The sequence below is a fragment of the Xyrauchen texanus genome, chromosome 23 (genome assembly GCF_025860055.1).
Source record: "Xyrauchen texanus isolate HMW12.3.18 chromosome 23, RBS_HiC_50CHRs, whole genome shotgun sequence".
NCBI classification, from domain to species: Eukaryota; Metazoa; Chordata; class Actinopteri; order Cypriniformes; family Catostomidae; genus Xyrauchen; species Xyrauchen texanus.
In genome coordinates, this window is record NC_068298.1 from 36,752,094 (window position 1) to 36,774,197 (window position 22,104).

The 22,104-nt window shown below is 40.8% G+C and overlaps 1 protein-coding gene across 3 annotated transcripts in view; it reads right to left on the reverse strand.

The window, feature by feature from the left end:
- Nucleotides 1–8,571: 8,571 nt before the first annotated feature.
- LOC127663521 (protein phosphatase 3 catalytic subunit alpha-like) overlaps nucleotides 8,572–22,104 on the reverse strand; it is a 79,581-nt gene continuing 66,048 nt past the window's right edge. For 2 of the 3 annotated variants that reach the window (XM_052155134.1, XM_052155135.1), the window contains exons 8-14: nucleotides 18,174–18,268; nucleotides 17,217–17,342; nucleotides 16,657–16,734; nucleotides 16,301–16,385; nucleotides 15,306–15,403; nucleotides 14,049–14,096; nucleotides 8,572–10,474 (exon numbers count right to left, since the gene is read on the reverse strand). In XM_052155134.1, the coding sequence (XP_052011094.1) occupies nucleotides 10,296–10,474; nucleotides 14,049–14,096; nucleotides 15,306–15,403; nucleotides 16,301–16,385; nucleotides 16,657–16,734; nucleotides 17,217–17,342; nucleotides 18,174–18,268 (709 nt within the window). In that variant the 3' untranslated portion in view covers nucleotides 8,572–10,295. The remainder of the gene's footprint in view (nucleotides 10,475–14,048; nucleotides 14,097–15,305; nucleotides 15,404–16,300; nucleotides 16,386–16,656; nucleotides 16,735–17,216; nucleotides 17,343–18,173; nucleotides 18,269–22,104) is intronic. The other variant, XM_052155136.1, reaches the window with a different exon arrangement.

The following is a 22,104-nucleotide window of genomic DNA, read 5'->3' on the forward strand; positions in this document are numbered from 1 at the left end:
ATGTGAAGAAGTGACTGCCTTCATAAGATAGTGATAGTTCAGCGATGAAGGTTAGATAATCTTTGAGCTTGCAACGTCTGTGATGGAATGCAGAGCATATAACTTCAGTATAACAGCCGAAGGCGGTGCAAAATTCTGTGAAGGCGAACGTGCGGGAAATGCAGTGGGAGGGATATTTAAGGTTAACAGAGAACTCGCTGCCATGTATGGTTCTGATCGTATTATCATGAGGGATATTTGAAAGTAAAGAAGAAAGGTCTCTGTCCGTACCTGCTAGAATTTGAAAGCTCAGATGTTTGGAGACTGGCAGGGGTTCTAAAACTGCAGCGTTTGGAGGAATAGTGCGAGGTATTGCTGTCTGCAGTGTAAATGAAGGCAAGCGATCTGAGAAGTTGGGAAAATCTGGAAAAGGATTTGGGATTGGATTCACTTGCTGAGGTAGCCTCGTGCAAGGAATTGTTCCGGTGTGGGTGGGGGTTGGAATGATGATTAAAAGGGGGATAAAGTAAATAAGGGAATAGTTCTGGAGTGGGATTGACCAGTGGAGGCAGTAGAGGGTATGAACGAGGCGGTAGGAATGATTTGTGTGGCAGAGGCGTTTGGAAGGGCTGATGTTGAGGGATGCGTGCGATAGCCTGTATGAGCAGTGAAAAATTAGGAGGACAGATGATTAGCTTGCTGCATTGTAGACAAATCTGTTATCTGGTGGAGATGTGCATTGGAAGCTTGGAGAGGTAGAGGGGATGGAGAAAAGTGTATAGTGACACATGCTGTGTGACTGGAGGCTTTGCGCAAGTGCCAAACCTCTGTGTTTACCCCCAACTAACACAGAGGTTACAACTGGAGATGGATGGCTGAGGAAGGGTTCCTGCAGATTTGGGGTAATAGGCTGCCGATTTTGGGCATTTAGAGGGTGAAGATGGGGTATGAGAAACGGCTGAATCGGCACGTTTAGAGGTGACGAGCAGCTCGATTAGCTGGGCTTTGTTTGCACGCTTAGGGTACGTGATATCTGTCATGGCTAGAGTGTGTCGTAATCCATTGATGGTCCAATTAGCTATACTGGTGATGGAATGGCGATCTGGCGTGGAAAACGCATGCGATGAGGAGGAATGTGAAACACTTGAGGGAGTGGTAGAAGTGAGAATCCTGCAGCGGCGCCTGGGAGAAGAAGTCTCCGAGCGTGAGGTTTGGCAGCCTCGATTCGCTGCTGGAGGTTGAGGAACGGCGTTGGGGGAAACAGAGATTATCCTGGGTTCGACGAGCTGTTGTGGGGAGAAGAGAATTCATCGTCGGAGGGGAATAGGTCGAGTTCCTGAGACATCTTTAAGTATGGGTGGGGTGTAATGCCGGAAGATTTGATGCGATGTAGAGATAAGCAGCTGTTTATATACGCTCACTCAGGCGATGTGATTGGTTGGATTAAATGACCTTGCTCCTCCCGAACCTTGTTTATAAAACTCCATGAAGCTTGAACCTACAACCTTCTGCTTGTTGCCCCTGTAATTTAGCCACTATACTCCACACAGTGACTAATGACTGTCAATCCATGTCTATATTATATCTATTTACAGTTGTGGCCAAAAATATTGGCACTCTTGGTAAATATGAGCAAAGAAGTCTGTGAAAAATATGTCTATATTTTTTATCCTTTTGATCTTTAATTCAAAATATTCACAAAAATATAACCTTTAATTGAAGTAAACTAATTGAAGGGGGTCATAATTGACAAAACAAAACACATTTGCAAAACACAAGGAACATTAAATTGTTCAGCCATGACATGACTGTTTCACATGGGTATAAATATGAGGTAACACACAGGCCAAATTCTCTTACGCCCGTTTCACACATACTCCGTTTGCGGTGCGTATGCGTTGCGTATGCGGTGAGTATGCGGTACAGGAGCAGCACGTGCTATAGTGCTTTCACATATGCTGCGTTTGCAGTGCGCTACTGATCCTCAGTTTCTGTGTGCCACAAAATCAAAAATGTATTAGTAATTTTGATTTTAAATCCAAACGTTAACTTTGAGATTGTTTAAGACATTGAAACAGTATGAAAATTCATTTGAATCATTGTGATTCTTTGTTTTACATGTAGTTCGAGTTGTTGACAGAAGAAAAACTATCGCGCTATATCTTTTGCTAAGAAGGAGAAGAACGAGATGCATTTGGGTTCACTCAGTCAAACGAGGCAGGAGACAGTTTGGTGCTTGTCTCAGAACTTCGACTTTACAGTGACCGGCACCTAAAGTACTTTCGGATGAGTGCCGAACAGATGGATAATGTTCTTTCTCTGGTTGGAGCAGACATCACAAGGCAAACCACAACGTATCGTGCGTCCATCGAATCATATATGATGCCATTTTGCAACTTTTGGGACTATAATCATACTTTTTTGTTTTTCTTGACCCTGTAATTTAGTAACTGTAGAACACATTAACTGAAATTATGCGTATATGATGAAATTATTACAGTTTCTTGACAATATATGTCTATTTTAATGTGAACAATGCGCTGCCACTTTAATTCAGTGTGGTGCAGCACAGCAAAAATAGACTCGGTCCGTAAACGATCGCTGCACTGCTGTATACGCACCGCAACTGGAACGGATCGACGGACTGCATCAGTGTGCAGTGTAAAAGCTCAAACCTGTTAACATGGGAACGGAAAAAAATACGCACTGCATACGCACCGCATACGCACTGCAAACGGAGTATGTGTGAAACGGGCGTTAGAACGGAGAACAGGTGAAACAGATAACAAGGTAACAAGGCAAGAGAGGGCAGGGTATCACTCAAGATAGAAAAGCACGTGGCAATGAAGAAATCAAACAAGGCCACGTACTAACACATGACCTACACAGACGATTGACATGAGCACATGCCGCCAGGAAAACACAAGCAACATGCACTCATGTCAACAGACAATGACAGGACAAGAGAATACATGACAATGCCAATAACATGACATTTATGTCTACATCCTTAGCTACACATTCTTTGGAAACTATTTATATGAATGTTCCCTTTGTGAAGGGTTTATAAAGGGTTTATTGTTGATGAACAATTCACTGACAAATGTCTTGTAAATCATTTGTATGTGGTTATAACAAAAAGCATAAAAGGTTTCAAGCAGTACCTGCCAAATTGTGAGCCAATTTACCTCCCATGTTATAAATGCTTAATATCAGTCATTTAACATTAGTAACATGAAAATTATTTCCTTGCATTCATTGAATGCATTTGATTTATTCTCTTACCCTGCTGGATAACACGAATCATCAAGTGTTGCACAAATGTGACCATACTTGCTCAAGCGTATGCTTTCAATAAATAATGAAGGGCACATACCAAATGAAAAATAATAATAATAGTTTATACAACATCAACACCTAAAACTGCATCTAATCTATTGTGCTTTGTTCACTCTTAAATTTCAGCTTATGAAACACTCATACACTATATTTTTCAGTTCTGAATTGGTTCTCCTCCCTCTAATGCAATGTAATGTAAATGTTGCCATAAAACTATCACCTAGATACACATATATAACAGATATATACCCACATTTTAAACATTAACACAGTAGATTCTTGATGCTTTTGAAACCAGAAGATCAGGCAAGAAAATGATAAAAGTTAAGCAATGGTGCTAAAACTTACCTTGAATTAACTTTGGAGATACTGTGATTAGAAAACAGATGTTTTATCTCTCTTCTTACTCTCTTTACTCTGTCACTCTACTCTCTATCTCTCTCTGTTGCTCTAAGTCTCTTTTTTTGGTTGTCTGTCTTCTCTGACACGCAGGGATGGATTACCAATCGGCCCAAAGGGGCCAGTGCCCAGGGGCCCTTGACTACCAGGGGCCCTTGACTGCCCCGGGGACCCTGGGCTTTAAGGTTGGCCATGAAAACAAAAACACCTCCCGCTCAACAACTGTTGGAGGGGGGCACTTGGAGATAATTGGCCCCGGGGCCTTTGCAAGTCATAATCCGTCCCTGCTGACATGCCTCTCTTCCGACCTATCTTCCTTTCTTTGTTTTGTCAGATTCACTTTCATTTATGGAAGCCATTTTTTCCCCAATTGACAATGATGTCCTCTTCTGGAAAAGGCTCTACACACTAGTTAAAATGCTAATTGTTGAGATCAGGTATGAAATTACCAGTGAAAGTGCTAATTTTTGATATCAGTAATTACATTTGCACTAGTACAAACATTCATTCTTATGATAAAAGAATGAAGCCATTACTCACAGAAAAACATATTCTTGATATATAAAAAAGGCAGAGGATATTTACACTAAGTAACCAAAAGCATCTTCTTTGCACTTAGTGATACCATTTGCACATCTAATTAAATACTTACATAAAGTGTGGGCATCACTGCAGTGTGGTTATTGTGTTTATTCAGAGTCCCACAGACACCCAACATTAACCCCTAACCCTAAATCTAACCTTACAAAAATTAACCATGGTTTTACTACAGTAACCATAGTATCACCACAGGATTTTTTTGTAAAATCATAGTAACCACAAAATGAAGCATGGTTATCATATTAACACCACATTTCTGTTGTACCACCATGGTTAATTGCATTAGAACTACGGGTTTCCGAATGCCAGACAGGTTTTAAATGAGGAGCCGAGAATACGGTTACGGCGCATTACAGTGGTAGGGATAGTGACGTGGCAAGCGGAACACAACGTCTCGTTCCTTCCATCGGGGAACAGAGGTTACAACAGTAACCATGACGTTCCCCTTCTTGTCACTCACTCGACGTTGTGTCGATTGTAGTGACACAAGGGGTCCCACTTAAAAACGTCATGCACTACCCCATGTTACGTGGCTGCCGAGCCAGGCTGTTGCATGCTAGAAGCAGCTGGGTTGTTTGCATGTAACCCTCCCCAATGCCCCCAATAAAAGGTGTCATATACCGCTCTTAGGTTCCCTATACCCGTACAGGAACAGGTGACATGACTTGCATGGGAGCCAGCCGGCCATCCATGCCTTTTCTCGCTCTATGTTTCTCGTCATAGAGTTAAAAAGAGGCTGGGTCTATCTTAACGCTATAGTTGCGTCGGGGAAGGCGTCCTTTCCCGTTCCTATTTTTTTAGGGGGAAAAGGCCCTGCGGAGACCACGACCTGCCCAAACTGGGTGGAGGTAACTTGTGGTTAATACACACAGTGGTTGTCAAGCCACCCCACTGTTATTTAGTGAAACAGAGCCCGTCGTCATCCCCGAATCGCCTTCAATGCCAGCCGGGTCGTCTTCAATCCCGTGGGAAGAAGGAACGACATGGGGGGTGGCTGAAGTGACTTTCTCTCGTGAGAAAAGAAAGCCGCAACCGCAACGTTGCCATGGCTATGCTCTCGCACTGAGAACATAAACCGTTCATAAAACACTGTCTGCGTATGCTCGCAGCCCAGGCACACGAGACAGCTTTTATGACTGTCAGAAGAGGAGAGAAATCGACCGCATCCAGGAACTACACAGCGGCGGAAGGGCATCTTTAAAAAAGACGTGTCCTCAAAGGACATTCAATGCTCGCTTGTGTATGTTGCTCTTTTACCAGAATCAAACGTGCAGAGAGGAGAAAGCCGCTGGAATGCGCCGTCAGATCCAACTGTAAACTCTGTTGCAGAGGTGGGTGAAGCAGTCGTGTGTCACACAGCTCGCTGATCACACAACCATTCGGCTCTGAAGAAAAAATCTGTCTGGCATTCTCAAGTTCAAGTTCAGAGGTAGCGAGGCTTTCAGAAGAGACCCCTTGTGTCACTACAATCGACACAACGTCGAGTGAGTGACAGAAGGGGAACTACAGATATCTATAATTCCAGAGATCAGCTATGTATTTGTAAAAATGTCCGTTTTTGATATCAATAATTATGTTGTTACTAGTGCAAATGTGAAACTTTCATTACTTGTGGAAAGGCACAAGTTTTTTTTCTTTTTTTACTAGAAATTACATTTTTTTTTATCAAGAATTCACACTTTTACTAGTGCAAATGTACTGAGACCAAAAATGATCAGTTTCACTAGTAGTAATTCCATTGCTGATATGAAGAATTAGCATTTGAACTAGTGCAAACTGAATTGTTTCTATGTTCAATTTATATCCTGCACATGATTAAATGTCAATTTGGCCTGCCATTATCCTAGTGATATTTCATATTTCACTAAATGTATTACTATTGTCTTGCTATAATACACACATGGCTGCAATTACAAATAATAAAAATAAAAAAAAGAATGTAGTTATGATAAAAGTAGCAGTAAAAGTAAAATGCTTAGACACATTTCAATAATGAGAATATTGGTTGAAGATGTACTTAACTATGGTAATAAAAGCAGGCTTCAGTTTCTTTATGCAAATCAGGAAGATTTTTATATTAACATAATATTACAAGATTTTTTTTAAACAACATTTTTGTCTTGTGAATTTAGGGTAAAGTACTGTATATACTGTATATCATGTTTCATGAGATTGACTTTCTATTTCTGAATTTGTACAACATCTTACTCATAAAGTGCCTTTTGGGTTGTGATCAGTTAGCATGGAGCACACATTATTGTCTATGCTGATTTCATCCTCTGACGTGTGAAACTATACATTCGAGGAAATGCAATGTAAATAAATATGGAAATTCCAAAAGTTCATGCATATTTTATTCAAGAGTAAAAAAGAGATTTGTCCCATAGGGCATGCTCACACTGTCCGTACTGTAGATCAGGAAATCATGATGCTCAAAATGAAGCTCCAGAGAAAAATACAAGATATAGAATCACAAAGAAAACATGAAAGTTTTTCATTATTCATAAAGTAAAGCACAAAACAGGGATGAGGCAAAGTGGAATAAACCAGCAGAACTCTTAATAATTATAACCATAATCATAAATAAATAGCATATTGTTTAGAATAATGGTCAGAATATACTTTTCCTTAAAAATGTGAGACACATTAAGGTGTTTCCATATTCGATTTACAATTGAAATAACATGCAGTCATGCTTTGGCAGCCCGGATGTCTTTTCACACAATTATATGTTCCTTCACACTACTGGATATCTTCTGTACATCAATAAATAAGAAACCCAAAAGCACAAGGTTTAACACCTCATTGGAGCTTAATTACCTGTACAGCAATGTAAACAAACAAACAATAAATAAGTAAATAGCTTGAATTAAAGAAAAACATGAAAATAAACAATAAAAAAAAAAATGTCCCTTAAAAATATACGGCATTTATATACAAAATAAACTCCCATGAATTATGCTTAGCTGGACATCTGTTCTCTCTAGTGCACCTGTACAGGACAAGGACCTGTTTGAAACCACCCATTGTCACAAGGACCCGTTTGAAGTCTCACATATCCAAGATGGCCTAACACAATCCCTCAGGTCACATCACCTCCTTGTTTCACATGCACACACACACACACACACACACACACACACACACACACATGAATATTCCCATCGCTCTGCTCTGGAACGGAGGGAGAGGAGGCGGGGAAGTGTCAGACTCTGCGGGACACAGGGAGTACTTCCATAGCAACCGTGGCACAACGTGACAACAGCAGATTTACACGATGCAGCGAGCACTCAGCTGAACAGCATGAGGGGCATTACAAGAAATAAAAATCTCTGTTATTTGCAGATTAATAATAATAACCCGTGTGAAGTTATTTAGTGTAACATTAGTTTTGTTTTGCCGTCTGCTATATATTGAGTACTAGTTGTGAAACATAAAACGGCAAGAGAATTTTAAAAGTAAATGGTTATAAGCATCTCATACACACACACTTACATAAACGCAAACATACATTCCTCTCAATAAGAGTAAATACAGTAGTATTCTTATGTTATAGTTTCCACAGCAGGCCTGGAAAAAGAACAGAAAGCATTCTTGAAAACCTACTTATATATAACACATTTTGCCCACACACCCATAAGTGCAAACACGCATAAATAAACATCTCTTACAAAGCAACTGTCCCAAGCCCTTTCGACATTTAATTATGCGCAGGATATGAATTATAGATATCAGTAATTACATTTTCACTAGTTAAAATATTAATTACTGATACCAGCAATTAGGTTTGCAATAGTAAATCTGTTCATTCTTGATATCAAAAATGGAATTTCAACCAGCAAAAAGCTAAATTACTGTATTATAACTGTATTTCTACTAGCAGAATTTCATTCCTGTTCAATACACAAATACAGATATATAATGCATTTCTTAAAGTTGAAATTCCAAATACACATATTAGCTAGGACTACTGCTTACTAGTTAAAATTATAATAATCGTTAGCAATAAGTGCATTGTTACTAGTGCAAATGCCGATTCTGATATCACCAATTAAATTACAACTAGTAAAAATGCTCATTTTTGATATTTGTAATTTGGTTTTCTCTGGTGGCAATGTTCATTTCAGATATCTTTTATTTTAACTGGTAAGGTATTTTTAAAAACTTGTGCATATATATATATATATATATATATATATATATATATATATATATATTTACTGTATATTTCAGTATATAACCGTACATCAACTGTTGATATCTAGAATGGATATTTGCACTATTAACAATGTAATTATTATTATTAAAAGTTATATTTTAACTAGTAATAAGTACCTAGGTGATATGTGTATTTGAACGTTCAACTAGTAAGAAATGAATTATAGATATCTGTAATTGCATTTTGAACAGGAGTGAAAGACAGGACATTGTGAAATTCTAATAGTGAAAATGGAGTTACAGATATCAAACATGTTTTTTACTAGTTCAAATTCCATTTTTGATATCAAGAATTAGCATTTAAACTAGTAAAATGTAACTATAGATATCTAGTTCATATTCTGCACGTGATTAAATGTTGAGATGTCTTGTGAAAAGCAACAGGATATGCCCTCTTTTCACATGTTCATATTTCCTTTACGAAGCCCATTGAACTACATATCCCATCATGCAACTCACACATCAATCATCAATCATTCCCTCCTGACAGCCTTAGGCGAATTCCAAACGAAAGTGAGCATCACTATGCGCTACTCACTCAGTGAGTACTATGAAGGGAGCTGGGCATTACTGTCGCCTACACACATCACATTATGTTGAATAATTTTACCTTTAAAGGTAGCATAGCAGCAAAATTCGTGTTTATAGCTGTTAAGATTGTTGTGGCAAGTAAACCTTTTGCATCAGATACAGCCTCTTTGTGTCTATAATTCAAATTCGCAGCTTGACAATCACGCTTTTCAGTTTCATAACAAAATTCCATCAATTTGAATGGAATAATCTTTGATAAAATAATAATAAAAAAATAAAACAATATCAGTTTTATTTAATTATTTTTGTTAAACGATTCAATTTGATGGAATTTTGTTATGTAAAAATCTTAAAAACAGGCAAAAATATTGTTTTGAATGTAAAAAACTAATGAAAATATGTAAGAAATATTTCCCGCTGGGTTAAATTGGTTTACATACCAGGTAACATCTCAAATAATTTATCTCAGGTTTCAAAATGAATTACAAGAAGATGGATCCCCTTAGAGGACAGGGGACAAATGTTTTTTTCTGAAACAGTTTTGCGTTCCCTTTCAATAAGTTTTGTGTTGCCTTGCAATAACTTAATTATCCCTTACAAAAATCAACCATGATTTCACTAAAGTAAACATAGGTGGTTAACTGTAGTGAAACCATGGTTCATTTTCGTAAGTGAAGGATAAAGATATTGCGAGGGAAAGCAAAACTATTGCGACAGAATGCAAAACATATTATGAGGTAATGCAAAACTTTTACAAATAATAAATTCCCTCCCAGTCCTCTAAGCGGCGCTGTATGAGAATGCCCCCTTCAGGATGTAATCATGTGATCATGGACTGCAAAATTACCTCCTTAAAGTGACTATCACATGTACCCTTCACTAACAGCTTTGCGGAAGGGCCCAAGGGACTTAGCGGCTCACTTTCATTTTGAACGACCCTTTGAGTAGCCTCCCTTCCCACAGTACCCATCATTGAAATTCACCCATGATCTCCTCCAGCCTTTACAAATATTTTTGTGTTCATGTTCTGAATAGCAACGCATCTCTTCTGTCCATCTCATGTTTGTTGTTGAGGCCGCTGAACATCAACAGGGAGTTCAGTCTAAATATATCGCAGAATCCGTCTGCTACACAGACAGTAGCAGTAAAAATGAGGGGAGAGGGTAGAATTGCATTATGGCAGAAGGAGCAGGGGCGAGCAAGAGACTGGAGGAGGAGGACGAGATGAATCACTGGATATTGCTGTTGTCGTCTGTGCCATTTGATTCAGCCATGTTCATCTTGCCCATGGAGAGCCCCACGCTGTTGACCACGTCTCGGCGTGGGGGCATGCGCTCGTTTATACGGTCCAGACCCTTCGCTTCCGCGAAACTCTTGATCTTGTGCTGTGGAGAAAAGCCACGGATGGCTGAGGAAAAATAGAGAAAGAGAGAAAGAAAAGAGGAGCAGTTACCAATCATGCATGGGCAAGATCTAAAATGGAGAACCGCATGTACAGCAAACACACACACACACACACACACACACACACACACACACACACACACACACACACACACTAAAAACAGAGAAGTGTACTATTCTACAAATTTGCTACAAACATCACAAAGTGTACTGTGATCTCTCAACACATACAGTATGGTGTTCACTTTATCAAGATAAACACACACAAACCTGTTGACCTCATCATATTTAATTCCAAAATCAAAATAAGGAAAGGAAATAATTAAAAAGGGCCATTTCGATTTTTTACATTCTGACACTATTTTGACATTACATTGGCAATTGAGCACATTTCTTCACCAAATTCTTATTACTGTAATGTGGAGAAAATACTTGAATATTTAAATTGTTAAATATTTATACACAATCATAATGTTTATTGTACTGCTATTAATTAAAATAAATAATGAGATAATGAGAATTACAATAAAACTCTAATGTAAAATATTCAGATGCATTACAGTAATTATACACGTGCTGAATTGTCATGAAAATAATGTCACAATACAAAAAATTGTTATGGTCAAAAAATATTACAAAAATTATGCAAAATACAATTTCTTATATTTGTATTTTAATTATGGGGTGAAATATATAAACCACACAACACTTAATTTCAAACAGTCCACTGGTTCACTATGTTGTGTAACAGTCACAAAATAGGCACAAGGTAATAGTACTTGACTATCACATACACACACTCACACACACTATATAGAGTGTACAGAATAACAGCTGTGGCGACAATAATGACATTTACAGCTTATTACTTTTCACACTCCCAGATCTCTTCAAAAACTTCACAAGGGACCAATGGCACAGTCAATGTTTCCATTAGAAAACAAGGCCATCTCACTAGCATCACAAATCAGTTCATGTGTATATGATCTTTGCATGTTCTTTTAAGTAAATTTGAAAGATTTGATTACACTCAGATCATTTCTGATGGAAACATAGAGCGTCATACCACAGTCAGAGATGATGTGACAGCCTCTCTTGGGTTTGTTCTCAGAAAAACTTTTAAAGACATTTCTCTGTGTCATCGTGTGTTCTATCTTGTTGAAAAGATCAGCTGGTCACCACCGTATGTTGTGTTTTGGGTGCCGGTCTACAGTATGGAATGCTGGTGTCCCATGGTATTTCTTATGGTTAGGGTTATCCTATGCCTAACCTAACCCTATCACTAAATTAACCCGAATCTTAACCCTAATTGTATAGATCGACTATCTTCTTAACAGAAATACCATGTTGGTCGCCTAGCTTATTGACCAGCTTAACCAGCAAGATTTCCCTGGTAAACCAGCTCCACCAGAAATAACATGCTGGTCAAACTAACTTCTAAACTAAACAAGTTTCACCAGAAATTCTATATTGGTCGACTAGCTTCTGAACTAGGTACTACAGCAAGGCTTCCTTGGTCAACCAGTTTCACCAGAAAAACAATGGTGATCCACTAGATGTTAATCTAAAAACCTTCACCAAAACGATCATGCTGGTCGACTACCTTCTAAACTAAACTATCTTCACAAAATTACTATGTTGGTCGATTAGCTTCTAAACTAGGTAATCCAACAAGGCTTCCCTGGTCCACCAGCTTCACCAGAAATACCGTGCAGGTCACCAAGCTTATTGACTAAACCAGCTTAACCAGAAATACTATATTTGTTTCTTAACTAGCATAGCCAGCAAGACTTCATTGTTTAACCAGCTTCACCAGAAATGCCATACTGGTCGACTGGCTTCTTAACTAACGTAACCAGCAAGACTTCCTTGTTCAACATGCTTCACACGAAAAACCCTGCTGGTTAACTAGCTTCTTAACTGGCTTGACTAGGAATACTTCCTAATGTAACCAGCTTTACCAGCAATAACTTGCTGGTTAACCACCTTCTTAACTAGCTTAACCAGCAAGATTTACCTGGTCAACCAGCTTCACCAGAAAGACCATGCTGGTTGACTAGCTTCTTAACTAAACCAGCTTCATCAAAATTACCATGCTTGTTGACTAACTTCTTAAATAACTTATTAATAACCACCAGTACTTACCTGGTAAACCAGCTTCACCAACAAGAAAGTGCTGGTTGACACCAAACCACCAGCTTTGCAGGTTTGATGCTGGTCTTGCAGATGGACAAATATAACAATTAATTTCAACTGTTTAGCTAGTCTAAACACACCACATAATCCTTTACCGTTCAACTAGCTAGACTAGCACCCAACCAGCATTAACTAGCATAAACCAAACAAAATCGCCAGTCTAAGCTGTTTGTGTAAATTTAGGATTTAGATTTCCTGTTTCCTGTGCAGATCTTAAGGTCATTGTTTAACAGATTCACATTTGAATTCATTTGAATGATGTGCACACTGGATAAGGCTCATTAAACAAACCCGTTCAAAGAGAGGTCACATGATCCCTGCAGATCACAGGGTCATAAAAGACCAAACCCAGAATGACTGCGCAAGGAGTGGTGCTGGGGTGATCAGTGTGTGGTCATGGTGCTGTAAGAATACTGGGTCATTTGTGAGAGGCAGGGGTTGCGTGCCCCCACCTGTCCATGGCCCAGATTCTTGAGTCCTTCTGTAACCTTGCTGATCAGGTACATAAGAGTCCAGCATTTGCAAAATCAGGAAGACACAAGTGTGTGTGTCAGTGTCTGCATGATAATAGTGTTTGTGCATTTGCATGGCTGTAGACGGGATTAGCTTTCTAAACAATGTTTGAGTTACAATTCTAAGCATGATTGATTTCATGTAGCATTAAGACAGGATTGATATCTCTGTAATTATTGCAAAGGTGGAAGTGTGTCTTGTCTGAATGTCACCGTTATGGAAGATCATGTGCTCTGGATGCTTACATGCATCACGAATAGACACATACTGTATGTGATATAATTATAAAATTAGGCATATGATGAAGAGAAGGAATTAACTTAGTTAACTTTCTACATCTCCAAAATTAAAGTTGATTTATAAATTAAGTAAATAATGTTTTTATTTTTAGTCTTCGGTAGCGGCAAGACACTTCTAGTGAAAGTGATTAGAAGAGGCGTCACGTTATATCGACCAAATCTGGCCAAATAGATGTTTTATAGTGATGATTCGAAACAGCTTGTCAGCTCGAACTTTAAGGAAAACATTGTAGCAATTGTTACTGCGTGAAACTTTTTTCGATCTCTAAGTGTAACTAAGACTTTAGTTCTAGCAATTAACTTTATCTAAAAACGATAAGTCACTATATAGATCGCTTAGGTAAATATATGTGTGTGTGGGTATGTGTGTGTGAGTGTTTCTGTGAGTGACAGCATGTGCAGTGTTTGTGTGTTTATGATACACAATCCCTGACAGTCATAGCGCCACACATGCTCAGTTAGCTAAACTGTGCTGTCTAGCTAGCTAGTGTGTTATAGCAGTCGCTATGAAACCTCTGAGCAGCAGAAAGTGAGAGAGAGAGAGAGAGAGAGAGAGGCCGGCCAGTTTACCTTCTCCGTCCTCAACCGTCTCGATAGCTTCAATGGCCTCGACGGTAGCTGAGGAGCATAGAAAGACAGACGGAGAAAGAGAGAAGGAGAGAGAGAGGGAGAGAGGAGGGATGGATGGGGAGTTTATTGTGACAGTCATGCATGCAGCACACTGCCCCAGCATTAGTTGCCAAGATGATGGCGCAGTCAGTTAGTAGTCAGTGGCACTTTTAGCTGGTTAGTGTTCCTGTAAGTGTGTATTTGTTCATGTGTGAACATTTCAGATGGTTTATTAGCGAAGAGAAAGAATGAAAATGAAATAGTGTTTCACTTGAAGGGATAGTTCACCCAAAAATAACATTTCTGTCATTATGTACTCAACCTCAATAACTTTTTCCATGGAACACAAAAGGAGATGTTAGGCACTAAGTCAGTTTCAGTCACTTAAATGACTTAATATTCTCCCTAATATCTCCTGTTATGCTCCATTGAAGGTAGAACGTTTGGATGGGCAGGCCCGGTTGGGTGGGGTTATCTCTATGATGTGTATAAAGTGAAGATGTAAATGTTCTTTTTTATTTTATTTTTATGAATTCATGTTTAATTCGACTTAACAACCTATTTAATTGAGTAATTACACTGCCTTTGTTTAAGAAAAGTATTTTGAATTTTTTTTGTATTGACAATCAATTATAGCTACTTCTCTGTGCATGAATACAGCAAGCGATGTCAGAAAATGTTATGTGCAACCACTGATCTAGAGTCAGTTATCCTGTAGGTAGAATTTGGGTTTGGCTTTGGAAAACTGATAATAGACGACCACATATGGGCCACTTCAACCAGTGCAGAAATCGGAAGCACAAGCGAGGTGGTGAATTGAGTGTGATAATTCCAGTACAAATTCTCTATGTGTGAGCAAAGATCTTAATCAATCAAATTTTCATGTGCACGTTGGAGGCATAAAAGCAAAATGTTGCACCTGCAAATTAGGACAAACTGATTTGTGAGTTGATTTGTGTGTGCGTTTGCCGGAAAATAAATCTGCAGTATTCTTAGGCTTACATATGCAATTGAGGGTCCTCTAATGTTCATTTGAGAGTGCTTAGATTTTCATTTTTGGGTAAAATATCCCTTTAAAGAGAGGAGTTAGTAAACCAGAGTGAGTTTGTAAGACATTGTCTTCGCAACCTTGAAAGAGAAAAACGGGTTCAGATGGAAGAGAGAGAGAGAGAGAGAGAGAGAGAGAGAGAGAGATCAATGTTTGGTTTTGTAACTAACCGCTCTGCAAGGTCTGTTTTCCGCCGGACAGTACGCCGCTTGGCAGCATGCCAGTAGGGGTCAGGCCTTTCAGGGTTAACACATTCTCACTCTCCTCTCTGTCAAAATACAACACAATTTCAATGAATACACTCATATGCACTATGCACACATATTTTATAAAATGGATACTTCTGGTCCTGGATGATGATTGGCTGACAACAGTGTTCCGTGTGTGCTAAAATATTCAATATATTAACAGTTAAGGCATGAAACCCTTGAAAGCGTCTTGAGTTTGTGTAATTAATCTGTCTGTTGTGTCTCTCATCTGTGATGAGCCTTAATGCTGAAGATGTTAGTTTAAAGCTATTTCCTAGCTTTAGTAGTGTAGAGTAATCCAAGCGATCATGGAGAATGTATATATAAACACTGAGTGAGGCTGACTCACTTCAGGTTGGCTAAAAGGCTTATTTTACACATAAAAATGGTCTTTTGCCACCATCTTCTGACTAAAATATGTAATGTCAAAAAAGGTAATGTAAAGAGAGACATATACAGTAACTCTTAACAATTCTGCACTGCTCTTACACTTTAGTTTAGAACGGCAAGAACACAAGCGGAGTGAAACACAGCGAAGCGTCTGAGTGATGATGTGCAAGACCATCAGCACTCATGAAACGTCTCTCGTCCAATCAGATTCGAGGTCTGGAATTAACTGTTTTATATTATGCAATATCACAAAATTCTGATAAAAATTGTCAGATGGCAACCCAATTTATGGCAGTTGTACAACTTATAATGCTAAATTTTTTCCAAACAAATGCCATTGTTTTCTAAAAACACAGTTACATGGTAATAAAGATTCATATATGGATTTAGCTGTGGTTACCACGATGTAGCTGTGGTACATTTTCATAAGGGTAATTATGAGTACAAGTAGCAAGTTTGCTTTCATACTTTTTTGGTTATGTCCTAAACATCCAGACTACAAACACGTGTTCCCCTTTCACACTCACCGCAGGACTGAGAACATTTTGGCCATTTTGCCGATGGCACGGATCTTGTTCCTGATGACCTCTTTACGAGCGGCTGCAGCATTAGCTAAGAGAAAACATTCAGAAATTCAGAAACACATTCTAAATATGACACAAAAAGCCTGTTCACGCCAAGTTTGGTTAATTTTACATGTTTTTTAATGATGAAAGAATTATGAAAATTCAGTATCAGAAAGTTGTTTGTAAATATATTTTTTTTTAAATGTATCTGCTGTGATGGAAATGATCACAGAAGCTCGGCAACAACCATTTCTGTATCTATCGTGGTCTTGACATGAACACTTCTGAAAACGTTATGTGGAATCTGCCGTCCTCACCATCAAAGATCTCCTCTCCATCGTTCATGAGCTCGTCATCAGAACAGATGCTAAGGACATTCACCAACATCTCTGTCACTGTGGAGACATCACAGGTCAAAAGGTCAGAAGGCAAGACTACTTGACACACTGTTTGTCTTTTAGAATTTCTTTCACAAAAACAACAAAGAACTGTCATTGTAATATTTATAATCCTGCTAAACTAAATACCTTAATCCTGATCTCAATCAAATCACTTTATCAGCCAAAAACCATTTTGATTTTGCATCATTCTGGTTTTACTTGTTGAGGCTGTTAGAAGAAATACAGCTCTTATCAGTTCTGTTTCTTCTGTTCTGTATTTGGGCAAGTCAAGACAGCATAACAGTGCATCCACTTTAATTTGCTCATCCAGAATGTTTTCAATAAAATGTGAGGAATTGTGTAACCGTAAAGAATGTTGTCTTCAATTATACAAAAAACTTCCAGCTTCACAGGCAAGACTGAATGAAAATGACTCAAGCTGTTTAGCTACTGCTTTAGGGCAGAATTCATGAATGTGCTTCCTCTGAATATTCCACCTTTCTCTCCAACGAAGGGCAGAGACCAGGTAAAGACGTCCATGAAATTGGGCAGCCAGTATGGATGTGGTGAGCAGTTGAACTGTCGTATGTTCATCACGTTGTTCTCATATTTGAGCACGGCCGCTGGGGAGTGGCATTAAGGCAGTTATACAAATGTGCACACACACAGACTTGTTTATTAGAAACTAAAAACCTCTGCTACATATCATAATCTATATGCAAACAAAACACAAAGACTAGTGATCTATTATTGCAGTGTTTATTAATTATTATTATTATACATTATTTTCATGTTAACATATGACCTTTCACATACTTCTGTATTCAAAAATATCACAAAACATGTTTAGTTCCTTATGCATACAGAAACCGATCTTATAAAACTGATCTTATAAAAACGGATCTTATTGCGGGTCATATTTCACCCCAAAATTTTGCATAAAGAAAATGAAGCCTATTTTTAGGACCATTGTTTTTATTTAATGTTTTTTGTTATTGTGATATACCCATGACAATTAGGATTTTTACCCCCAATTCTCAGTACTGTAGCATGAAAAAATCTCACTCATTACTGTTGCATAATTTATAAATTTGACATTATTTACATTTCAATGTATTTAAACTTCATGGTAGTATTTACTACACTGCATTTATTTTATGCTTATTTAAATATATATTTGTGTCAAATTAAGATAATTTTCCTAAAAATAATAATGGCATTTTAGTAATGTTATGAAAATAATGTCACAATGCAAAACATCTTAATGGTCCTAAAGTAGGATTAATTGTTTTAATTCCAAATCTAATATATTTATTTATGCATTTTTGTTTCTTTTGATTTTGAAGTCAAATATGACCTGGATATTGTTTCTTGAGATTCACCAGATGAACCACATTTATGGGTATTTGTATTTGTGTGTGTCTATGTGACAGAGAGCAACACTTAATTCACACCTTTGTTGTTGTAAACGTCCAGGTAGTTTGGAGCTGAAAATATGGTGATGAGGGACGGGAATCCTGTGGTCTGACTCTTTCTGTACATACGGTAACTGTGAGGTGAACAGAAAGGGAAAGAACAAAGAGGAGAAAAATATTACAATTACCATCAGAAAGAGAAAAACAATTAAACAAAAATGTAATATATTGACTGATGTACATTATAATGCATATTACTAGACTATATCATAAAAACTGTAAGGCGGGTGCCAGCAAGTCTGGACTACCCCTAGAGAAAACAAAAGGCTCTCATGAGAATTAACAGTTGAACTCTCTTGTATATGCAACAGCAACATCCGAGACGCAGCACACAGTGCAGCTCACACCTCACTTCTACAGTCTCATCAGCTCCCCCTTCTCCTCCTCACTTAAAGCTCACTAAAACCTATGCAATGTTAAGTGTGTACAAAAAGTAACTATACATGTTTGGTATCATTTAAAGTGTCTCAGTGTGCCTGGTAAACTGGTCTCATTCTCCCAGCCATAATGAAAAGCTAAAAGAAGTTATAAAATATGAGAAATGTGGTGTGCCCCTTAAAAGGTGTGCCCTCCCCCAGATCCTCCATACAAGCGACCTCCTGTATGTAAATCTACAGGAATCAAGAGCCCGTTCAATTACAAATTCTGATCCCACAGTTGTGAACCCCTCAATAGGGGACCAAAATGTAATTATAATGACAGACACCACCATTTGGTAAGCATATTGAATTATCTGGGTTTATAAGGAAAATGGGCAAAAGGTTCGGTGAGTCTGTAGGTAGACTTCCCACATGATCGCTGAGTGTAGTTTTCGTTGCCAGGTAAATATTTCTACAAATTCCTCGATTTCCGAATTGTTGTTGTTATATTTGATTGATCTATGATTTTACTCAATTAATTGGATTTTGAATTATTGTTCTAATACCTGGTTAATAAATTGTAAACATTTGATTCCCCTTCTGTCGCTCTCTCCACGTTGTGTCAGAGAAGCGACACTAGGGGTCTCTCTTGAGCGCCGATATTCACCTCTGGACTATGAAAAAAGGCCAATGAGAGTTGGCAACCAGTATTTGCATGTCCCGCCCCCGGACATACGGGTATTTAAGCGGCGCAAATACGGGAGTTCATTCAGAAAATTTCTTCGGAGCCGATGGTCGTGCATGAACTCTGCTGCGAGTTACACACCAAGTTCCTGGTTAATCCTCTGACGCTCTGCATGCTGTTGGATCTGACGGCGCATAACAGCGGCTTTCTCCTTCGTGCACGGCTGTGCATTCTTGCCCCTGGGCGCTTCAACAGCGCAGACAACTCGAAAGAGTTATTCTAAAAGAGTAATTTCGCTCTAAAAAGCAATACACAGCGGCGTTGAACGTCCTTCTCAGGACGCGTCTTTTTAAAGACGATATTTCCGCCCCTGTGTAGTTTCTGGATGTGGTTGATGTCTCCCCACCTCTGACGGTCATAAAAACTGCCTTGCATTCCTGGGTTGCAATCACACGCAGGCAGCGTTTTTATGAATGGTCTATGTTTTCAGTGCGAGAACATAGCCATGACAGCATTGCGGTCGTAGGCTTTCTCTTGTAGTGAGAGAAAGCCGCTTCAGCTGCCCCCCGCGCCTCGCCTCCTTCCCACGGGATTGAGGCAGGCGCCGCGGGGTGATGAAAATGATCTGGGGACAATGACGGGCTCGGTTTCGCCGGGTGAACCCCCTCGAAACCCCCCTCGAAACCCCCCGCCTCCCCGGCACGCTTGCTTGTTTCTGTCCAAGCTCGGGATGAGCATTCTCTCCAATGGGTTATGTTTTCAGTGTGAGAACATAGCCGCGGCAGCGTTGCGATCTCTGCTTTCTCTTGTAGTGAGAGAGAGCCATCTCAGCCGCCCCCCGTGCCTCGCCTCCTTCCTACGGGATTGAGGCAGGCGCCGCGGGCGATGGAGAACGATCTGGGGAGAATAACGGGACGCTTTCGCCGGGTAAATCCCCCCGAAAACCTCCCGCCTCCCCGGCACGCTTGCCTGCTTCCCTCGAGCTCGGGATTAGTGCGGTCTGCTTAACGGCCTACCGTCCGGTCCCTCGAGCTCCCCAGCATTGGATGATGACATCACCGCTGCATCGGAGAGCGTAACAGCGGCGTCGGATGCGGATAACTCGCCTGGGCCGCCACCTTCGGGTCTCCGCCCAGTCTGAGCCTGACGCAAGAAGGTCCGCTATGCTTCCCCGCGCTTAATTGGTTCCGCGGGCATGTCCGCCGCTCACAGCTGCGCCCCCCCCGGATTCCTTCCCGGACGTGCATGACGAGCTGAGCAAGCCCAGCTTCCTCGCTCCTCCGCTCTCGCTACCCTCGGTGGTAGAACGGTCCCAGACCGCTCCCCCCTGCACGCCATGGCCCCCTCCTGCAAGTCCACCGGGCCAGGGCACTTCAAAATCTGCACTTGGGTAGTCCTGTTCTTGACGTGCTGCAGGAACTGCACTCGAACAGGCGATGGCCACTCCGTGGTCCAGAAACGCAACGATGGACAGGCAGTACGGGAGGCAGACAAAGCACGCTTTCTCAAACGCCCCCGTCTCCCAGCTCCGTACATTCGGCGACACCACTTGACGACTTCGCCCAGCAGTCCTCAGTGGTGAAGAAACAGACGAAGGCTATTTTCAAGCAAAAAAAAAAAAAGCATCCTGCCCTGTCGCAAACCTGCCGCCAGGGGCCATGCCCTGTCTGCTCGCCGAGGGCGTCCTCCTGCGGCTTTCAAGAAAGAAAGAAAGTGGTGCTCCTCCTCAACTAACAAGTGAGTGGGCCCAGCTCTCAGCCCCAGCGTTGAGCCCCCCGCAGAAGTTGGACGCCCATCGTCTCACGGACCCCCTTGAGGACCCAGAAGGCTCCCAGGCGCTCCTGAGATGACAGACCCAGAGACCGAGACGTTAGCTCCGGAGCTGGTAAGACCACTCCGTTCCCCGGTGGAGGGCCGGGAGGAGAATTTTTTGTTAAATTCGTTACACTCTATAGAGCTATTTCCTTGTTGTCTCTGGGGTCACCTGGCCCGCAAATGCCGTTCTCACGGCACTCTGCTTTCAGGCCTCAACAGTCCCGGCTCCATGGACGCGGTGTCCCCGCCTTCAGCCTCACGACTGTTCCCCGGCCGGCCGGTTCAGACCAGCATCAGACCTCCTCCTCAGTCACGAACCCGCCCCCTGCCGGGTGCGCGGAGCAAGGTAAGTGCTTTGAGTTTATTCTCAGCACCGGAGCCTCGGGACGCCACGTTGCCTCCCGACGCCACGTTACCTGTTCCGCACCGCTACGAATCCCCGCCAGGTACGTCCAAAAAACTCGTCCCCTTGGTGCCCCTAGCACGAAGCTTAGAGGCGTAGCTTTCACTGCCCAACCCGTCACGCTGGCTGCACCGGACCATTCGACTTGGTTACGCAATTCAGTTTGCCAGGTCTCCGCCCCCCTTCGTGGGCGTACATTTTTCCGCAGTACACGGCCAACATGCCCATTCCCTGCATGAAGAAATGTCCTCCTTTCTATTAAAGGACGCGATAGAGCCTGTCCCTCCAACCGAAACGAAGAAGGGTGTCTACAGCCCTTACTTTGTTGTACCCAAGAAAGGCGGCGGCTTACGACCGATCTTGGACCTGCGAGTTTTCAATCGGACCTTGTCCAAACTCCCATTCAAAATGCTCACCCAGAAACAAATTATATCTGGCATCCGGCATTTAGATTGGTTCGCAGCGGTAGACCTGAAGGACGCGTACTTCCACGTCTCAATTTGCCCTCGACATCGACCCTTCCTACGGTTTGCGTTCGACGGCCAGGAGTATCAGTACAAAGTCCTCCCCTTCGGCCTGTCTCTGTCCCCTGGCGTCTTCACGAAAGTCGCAGAGGCAGCTCTTGCCCCGCTCCGAGTAGCCGGCATA